Source organism: Pteropus vampyrus, unplaced genomic scaffold, assembly GCF_000151845.1.
Source record: "Pteropus vampyrus isolate Shadow unplaced genomic scaffold, Pvam_2.0 Scaffold200, whole genome shotgun sequence".
Taxonomy (NCBI): domain Eukaryota; kingdom Metazoa; phylum Chordata; class Mammalia; order Chiroptera; family Pteropodidae; genus Pteropus; species Pteropus vampyrus.
The window spans coordinates 2,462,252-2,471,234 of record NW_011888981.1 but is presented as its reverse complement, the minus strand read 5'-3'; the positions used below and the strand labels follow the sequence as shown (position 1 = coordinate 2,471,234).

General features: G+C 38.6%; 1 protein-coding gene across 1 annotated transcript in view; it reads left to right on the top strand.

The window, feature by feature from the left end:
• RASGRP3 (RAS guanyl releasing protein 3) overlaps positions 1-8,983 on the top strand; it is a 35,448-nt gene that overhangs the window by 5,777 nt on the left and 20,688 nt on the right. Inside the window, exons 6-9 of the mRNA XM_023537794.1 lie at positions 823-996; positions 1,381-1,497; positions 3,524-3,799; positions 8,955-8,982. Coding sequence (XP_023393562.1) covers positions 823-996; positions 1,381-1,497; positions 3,524-3,799; positions 8,955-8,982 — 595 coding nt within the window. The remainder of the gene's footprint in view (positions 1-822; positions 997-1,380; positions 1,498-3,523; positions 3,800-8,954; position 8,983) is intronic.

The window sequence follows — 8,983 nt, the reverse complement described above, 5'->3', positions numbered from 1 at the left end:
CCTTTGTCTTTGTCTCATCAAACCCTGGAGCAGTCACTCCTCCTCCTTCCTTTCCAAGATGCCAGGGAATGAATTATGTTGTTCTTTGCAAAGAATGTGAGGTTAGAAGTATGGATTTCTGAAAGACTGATTCTTTTTACTACGTCATCCTACTCGGAGAGGGCCTTACTGATTCCCCTGCAGGCAGGCCATGAGAGGAAGCGCCGGCCCTGTGTGTGTGATAAGCTCATAAGTATTGCATAACCTCCGTACTGACTTCCTGAAAATGAGGCTATTTTGCTAAAGAGATGCTTTATTTCAATTACTATTTTTTTCTTTAAAACACTTGACAAAATTGTGACTTGAAATCATTATATTTGTATTCATTTACTCTTCTGTAATGTATGCCATTGTATCTCAGACTTGCCTGACCATTAGAATCGCCAGTCATGGGTGAAAAATGGAAATTCTTAGGTTCTTCCTCTGCAGATACTGAATCTTTAGGGTGTTCCTAGAAACCACTATTTTAGCAAATACCCCCAGGTGGATATTATAATCCAGCAAATTTGGGACTCACTGGAATGTGACTTTGAATCTTATCCCTTTCTTGACCTACCAACACTGACGTGTAATGATGTATGTCTGAACTGGAGAATGAAATGCAGCAAAATAACATGCTAAAAGTACATGTATGTCCAAACTTGGAAGATGCCATTATAAATATGAAATGAAAGAAATCATTACATTATTATGAAATAATATCTCGCTTTCATGCAACATTCTAATTTCTGATTTTGCAAAGACTTCATTATAATTCAGACTCTCTAAACCTTCCTTTACTAGTTCACTGATTACCAAAGCTATGTCATCCATGGCTGTCTGGAGAATAACCCAACTTTGGAGAGATCTATTGCTTTATTTAATGGAATCTCTAAATGGGTCCAGTTGATGGTTCTTAGCAAACCAACTCCCCAGCAAAGGGCAGAAGTCATCACGAAATTTATCAATGTTGCCAAGGTATGTATGTCTGGTAATTAGACTGGAATTCTTAAAGGATTCTGGATGTTCATTCACTCTATTGAGAAAAGTCATTGAGGAAATTTGGGGTTTACAATATAAAGGACAATCAAACTATTCATAAATGTCTAATGAACAAATCATACTTTTCTCATGCAAGAAGATGGCTTGTAATTGGCAATACTTAAAAGCATTTAATGGAGCTATTTTTCTGTGAAATGATTGATATATTTTTCTAGTGGATTTTATTTGCATTTCATTTTAAGATATTATTTTTCATAGGTTCCTGTTATTAAATTGTACATTTATCCACCTGTAATTCAGAAAGCTTGGAATAAGATGAAAATTGTTACAAAGTGTTGATATTAACATTTTTTATTGCAGAAGCTCCTTCAGCTCAAAAATTTTAATACCCTGATGGCAGTGGTGGGAGGCCTTAGTCATAGTTCCATTTCACGCCTTAAGGAGACCCATTCTCATCTTTCTTCAGAAGTTACAAAGGTACAGTAGATTTGGATCCTAATTCCAAGTAAAAAAAATCATTTGTAAGCTGTTTAGGGGTAGGATATGCTTAACAAATGTCACTCAGAAGGGACAGTTTTCTTCTTAGACAATGATAGGTTACACATGGGGAATAAAATAAGAAAGAAATAGCCATGCCACCTGGAAAACAGATTAGAGATGGTGGCAAGTGTCCCAAAAAGAGTACCTGAATGCCATTAACATATTGTAGTTGTAAATAATCAACAAATATGTATTTGGTGTTTCCTGTGTGACAGGCACTGTGATATACACAGAGGATACAAGGTAAATAAGACAGAAATTATTCCTCCCTTCCCCTCCTCAGGTGAAGTCATTTAATGCCTGCTCTATTTCATGGCACTGTGTTTGACACCGCAGAAGATACAAATTCTTTTTGTATAGAAGATATAGAAATTCTTTTATATGATAGCTGAGTTATCAGGAACAAAAGTATATTTAAAAAAGTGATTATTTCCCAAATTAAGCTTATCTGCCATATTATTTCCAGATTACAATAATAATATTTTTCCTTATTAAGCAAAAGATAACATTTTATTCTTAGGAAAAGGTTTTGTTATAAGAGTGTCCTTTGCTGTATCAGTGAGGACACTTTCAACTGTAATTTTTTTTTTATCTCAAAATTGCTTAAACAATAAGGAAATGAATCATCTTGTCACATACCTGGAAGCTCAGAGGCAGGGCTAATTTCAGGCATGGTCTGAGCAGAGCTGTGGCTCAGTTGCTGTGCCTTCCTCTGAGTATCACATGTTTTGTCTGTTGTTGTTTTTTGTTTTTGTTTTCTGCATCAGTCTGACTTCCCTCCTGATTGGGCTATCAGCAGCCACAAAAAATCATGCTCTCTTGTTCATGAAAGGTGGAGACAGGGAGAACCCTCTACAGCCCTGCCCTCATGGAATTAAAGATCTTCTTTTTAGGCAGATTGGATCATCTCAAGTCACATGCCCACCCCTGAACTGATAACAGTTGCCAGAAGAATACAATGTACTGAATGGCTTAACTACATGTACCTGAACCAATCATGAGCAGGAGGGGTAGAATTATGATGCTGCTAAATCAACCCATCCTTGGACCTGGGCATGGAAACAGCTCCATCTGAGTCACATGGGATGCTTTGGGGAAGAGTAGACTGATCAAAACTGGGGTCTCTTAGAAAGGTCTGGTTGCTGTTAGGCAACCAACAATAACTTGTCCATATAAACAGGAAGATGTAAACCACAGAAGCACTGCTGTCTGACCTCAAACACTGCACTTATTCCAAGTATGATGGGGTTCATTATGTAAGTGTTTCATTTTCCTTTAGCTTTGTACTGAATTTCAAGTAAAGAAAAAAAGCACATTTTAAATGTTGTGAAGAATACAAATTCAACAGAGGCTCAGAGAGGCTTGGAACCACAAGAGTATCTTCAAAAATTATTTATTTGAACTCTTTCTTACAGGGAAGGGAACTGAGGCCCTCCATATTTAGATGACTTGCTCAAGGTCACTCTTCTAGTTAGCGATAGAGTCTAAAACCACAGCTATCTCATACCTCAGTGTAACTTTTTCTACTCTATATTCTACTCTATATTGTCCCAGATTAACCTTCAAATAATATCTCCAAAGCAACTTTCTTGGACTAACTGGAAAATTTTAATATACTTACTTTAAATGTAATGCAATATATGCTTATATTTGTGAAGCGTAATGTTTCCATTAATTGCAAAATACTTATGTATACATGATGTTATTTAACATCCCAACATCCCCAATAGGTAGGCAGAGCTGTAGGCTATTTCTATATTGTAGCAGAATGGAACAGGCTGTCCAACTCACAGCCTGGCCTAATACATTTTTCTTTTTTTCCTGGTTAATGTTTCCTTGCATCAACATTAGTGCAATTGATACTTCTCTCAGTAGCTAAGGAATTTCCTTGCCACACACTGCAGGTCTGAGGGTGGGCAGAAAGGAAGGCGGTCTGAAAATTTTACTTTCCATCTGTTCCCAGAACTGGAATGAAATGACAGAGCTGGTCTCCTCCAATGGCAATTACTGCAATTATCGCAAGGCCTTTGCTGACTGTGATGGCTTCAAAATCCCCATCCTTGGCGTGCACTTGAAAGACTTGATAGCGGTCCATGTCATTTTCCCGGACTGGACAGAGGAGAACAAAGTGAACATTGTGAAAATGCACCAGCTCTCTGTCACCCTGAATGAACTGGTCTCCCTGCAGAATGCCTCTCACCACTTAGAACCCAACATGGATTTGATCAACCTGCTCACAGTGAGTCCAAGGAACCAGGATTTGTGCTAATAACTCTTCTGTACCTCACTTCTCAGAGGATACAAGAGATCTATGCCAGTAATTCACTAGGGAGAGAGATTAAATTCAGGGTAACTGGATAGGGAGAAATCTCAAAGGATGAGGGGAGGGGACCCCACATCCCTAACCACATGACTTGAGACTCTAATCCCAGAGCAAAGAAATTTCCTTTTGCTTTGAGAAGCCCAATCTCTGCTCTTGCAGCTCCAGCTTCTGAGGTTCTTAGAGAGGCACCCCCAGAGCTGTCCTCAGCCCCTCGCTCTCCTTTATCACACTCGTGTAATTAATCATCTTCTTCTGTGTGTCCTCAACTCACCGGCTTCTGTTTACACGCACTGCACTGCTGTTGTTGACACCTTGAGTAATGCCAGGGCTTCCTCTGATCTCCCTGCTCCCCACTGTTACTTCTCCAAACCCCAAGATATCTCTTGGCATTAGATTTTTTTTCTGTTTACATGTCTCATACATGACATGTCCCCAGCACCTCTCGTGATCCCTGGCATCGTTAGGGGCTCAACAATGAACTGAATGCTGCATTTAGGAATGACAGAAGTCCACTTACCATTCATATTTTTTGGCATTTGTGGCACACACCTTTAGCTGATCTCTGGGACCTAGCACTTATAGATACAACAGGTGCGTAGAAGAGAACATTTACCATTCGCTGCCTCTTTTTCAGGGGGAAGAAGCATAACCACATTCTCACCTTTGCTTAAACAAGTGGAGGAGCAATTTTCCTCTTTAGGTTTATAACGCTGTAACGTCTGAAACTTGGCTGCAATACTGAATTGACTATCTTCCTTTAATGGCCATGGAAAATGAAAACAATAACCTTTCTGAAGCTCTGAGAACCTAAATCCTCTAAGACGGCCACACTGGAATAAGAGTGTGGCTCCTACACCTTCTCAGCAACTGTTCCTAGAGCACATAATTGTTTGCCAAAGAAGAGAACCCCTAAAGTGTACACAGGGATGCCAGCCGCACCCTCAGTATAAAGCAGAAGTGGCCAAGGCACAAAAACATGAATCTCTTGGGATTGAGTTTGTGTGACAAACAGTAAACACACAGACATTTTCTATTGGGGGGAAAAGGCACCTCACAATAATCCAGGCACCTGCATTTATTAATTATTTGCCATGTAAATCTGTTTCCATGAATAAGAAACCAGAGTGGAAACCTCAAATAGACTACAAACCCACAGACACAGGTGATGTGTACAGACCGCCCTGGCTTTCACATGTCCGTGTCCAGGCTGTCTCCATGATGCGGAAGAGAACGTCACAGAGCAGGGGCCTGCATGCAAGACCATTTCTCATCTAGACAAAAGATAATGATGGAGTAGGAAAATTAATTTTGATTTATAAATGCAGCAAGCAGCATTAATGACAGATATTTAGAGAAATGTTGAAGGATTTTTTAAAGAAAGTTTTAGCGTGCAAATTGGAAACCTGAACTCTAGAAACAAAAGTTAATAATTCCTTTGTGCTGGGAAAAAAAGAAAAAAAGATGCCAGTGGTACCTCACTCCACCCCCGATCTAGGATGGACATTTACTTTGTAATGTGGAAATATTTTTGACATATATTTTATTTTGCATCTGTAAAAATTAAGTAATCTCTCTTTGTCTCTCCCTCTTTATGGATGCATAAAGGAGTTGACTACAGAACAAAATCTATGAGGGCAGGGACTCTGTATGCCATTTTAATCAATCACTGTCACCTTAGCCCCCTGAATGGCCCCCATGAAGGAAGACCACACCCCCAAACTGTTGGGGATTAGATTGTTCCTCTTTTCAGAAAAGATCTGGAGAAGACATTTTTTTATTGTGATCCAAATTAATATACCAGGAACTTTAAAAGCTAATGCTTCTCATTTCATGGTATATGAAATAGTTTGATTCTTTTCATGCTATTTTTAGATCTATCAGTTATCTTTACCATTCTGAGTATATGCAAATAACTGGAAAGCCCCTGTAGTTTTACAGTCTCATAAAAAAAAAGAAGAAGAATTGCAAAACTGGTGAATGCAGATAGTTTAGTGACCAAGTGGATTTTATGTCACAATTCTCCTGTCCAGGCTATTACAATTGTAATGTCCAGGACATTACGATTCTAATGTCCGAACTGAATCCACCACCATCTTTGTCAATAAGCTTGGGTGTAAAAAATGCAGCAAAGTGAGGCAGTGACTCAGAACATTTTTCAGAACAATCAAACTCAAAATATGTTAGACGCTAGGAAATATTCTTGAAATCTCATTGACAAGCTGCCTATATTTTTTAAAAGATGGTACGGGAAGCAGAACAGGTCATATTGTACAGGGCTGTAAAGCCCAGAGGAAATCTGAGAAAGTAGTAGAATCATGACTGGGAAGCAGAGAGTCAGCAGGCATCACCCAGGGCACAGCTTTATCTTCACAACAGTGGCATTTGGCTGCTGCGGTGACTGGAAGCCAGACCCTGCAGTCCCCATCTGTGTAGCCCTCTGATACGCATTAGCTCATTTAAGCTTCACAGCAGTCCTGGAAGGGAGCCGTTATTTACGATTCCCATTTTACAGATCTGGAGACTGAGACTCAAAAAGGTTACACGCCCAGGTACACACTACCGATAATAAATAGAGAACAAACATTTGTGTTCTGTGTCTTTTGAGAGAGCATCTCCTTTACTTAGTGTGGGGCTTATCTGAATTTATGGTGAGATGTTCTGGCACTGCTGTCATCTCCTCTCTACCAGATGCCAGGGCCAGACATTAGAGGCCAAATCAGGAGGACAGGAACATGCTCATCAAAGTCTGGATTAACTCCTGATAACAAGGAATTTGAAAAAAAGAAATTACTTGTTTTTCCTTCTATGCATGTAACATTCACAATGCAAGGCAACAGGCTGGGACAGGGAATACAGAGGTGGACGCACTGTCTGCTTTCATGCGGCTTAGAGCCTAGCAGAGTCTTTTATTGTGGAATTTACAAAACGGTAGGCAACTGCCTACGGCAGATGTGTTTTATTTGGCTTACATGGAATCATAAACAATTTTTGTTATTAGTTACCAGTTTTTAAAAGTTGGAATATTTCACATAAAACTCCATTTTTCTGATATTTCTTGACAAATCAAGACATGGCAATTGTTAGGATTACAATAGTTTGCCTTAGCTGAGTAGCGGCTGCCTCCCATTCATCAGAGACCACGCCATTCCCCATTGCTTGCCTACCTCAGAGATTCAATGCCAGATTTTACTTATCAGCACAAATTTTCCTTGTTGTCAAGCTAAGAGGCAAGATCTCCAAGTTACGTACATCTGGAAAAACCCTTTTTCCAAATAATAATTGTCATAACAGCATCTCTATCAAAATATCACTTTCACGTATCCCAATTCACTCTTTTTTATAACAGGCTGGCTCCTTAAGGCATTAGTTTGCGACATGGGAATGGCCCTCTCTTGTGAAAAGGCAGAGCCCCTAGAGGGAGGAGTGATGGCTGGTTAGGGGAAGGTGGATATGGTGTCCATTATAGTAAAGTCAATTTTATTACGTTTAGAGAACACCTTTAAGTGATAAAGTCTGAGAAAAGCAATATATGACCTGCTGTCTGCCATCCTTAGTTTAAGTGTTATATTTAGTAGCTAGAACAGTAACTAGAATGATCCCGGGCACATAATAAGTGATCAATAAATATTTGTTGAATAAACAAATGATTGATTCAAAAGTGCCTTTTTATATTATCAGCTTTTTAAAAAATAAGCTAGAACAAGAATATAAATCTTTGAAAGATATCCTTTCCCTCTGAGTTTTCTCTTGCATCTTTCTTCTTCCTCTTTCCCCTCATTCCACATCCATACATATTAAGTCTTATCTGTAGACAAAAGAGTAAAGTAAATTTTTCACGCCTACATGGTCAAAGAAAGGACAGGCACTTGCTTATCTTCACTGCTGATGAAATGGTATGATTCGTCAGGTGTCTTAACATTGAATACAGGAATTATCCAGGCTTATTTTAAGTCTCATGACTTCTATTTCAGGTGAATGGGACCATACATTTTAAGATTTTCTAGCTTTTATCCATGCTCTCCAATCCTGGTCTTATTGTCCTTGCCTACCCTGATCTGTCTGTCTTTCTTTGTCCAAGTCCTCCCAGTGAGATCCCAATTCACAAGTTCCTGAATAAATCAATCTTGATTATTTCTGTCTTCAGTGGCCCCCACACATAATAATAATATTAGTAGCAACAGCTGTAATTATAATAATAACATCAATGACACCAAAGTTCATTTCTTAAAATTTTACTGTGTATTATTTTATTACATAAAATTTTACTGTGTATTATTTTATTACATAAAATTTTACACGTATTTTTCCAGTTGATCCTGATGAAAATCTAATTCATTAGGGAGTTTTCTGATCACGCTCATTTTACAGATGCAGAAACTGAGTGTCAGAAAGAAATAGCTGGCTTAGGGTCACTGAGCTAACCAGTGGCAGGCTCAGCATTTGAACTCAAACCTGCCTGACCCGAAAACCTCTCCCTCACACTTTATATACTGCCTCCCTGCGCAATTTCTATAGCACTTAGAATGGGGCAATTTACTTTGTATGTAGCATGTGTTGCCTTTTATTGATGTGAATATACCTTTTTGTGTTCAGGTCCTATTTATTCCAATAAATTGTCAGGTTTTTGAGAGCAAGTATATTTTATACCATTTTATATCACCAGGACTGAGTACAATGCCCTAAAATAACAGAAACCTATTAATCGCTGCTTTATTTCTCAGTTCTCTAATGAAACTTCTAAGACAGCATTTATTACATTGACAAGTCTTATTTCATGCATCTGCCCCTACTTCTCAACATCAAGGATGCCTTATTTCTAGCTCAGTGTTTAGTCTTTAGGAGCTGCTCAATAAGTATATTGAGAGATTGAGTCAGTGGTCCTTGTTGATGCTGATGACCACATGAGGTTTAACTTTTTCTCTTTCCAATTTTATTTTCCACCATTTTTGTACTGTTTTGCATTCACTAAAATTATTAGACATTAAACTTAAACATTCAGTTTGCAAAATATTTCAGCAGTGTACATAAATACGATCCAACATAATTATTTCTCCCTTCTAATTTGTTGTAGCTTTCTCTGGACCTCTATCACACAGAAGA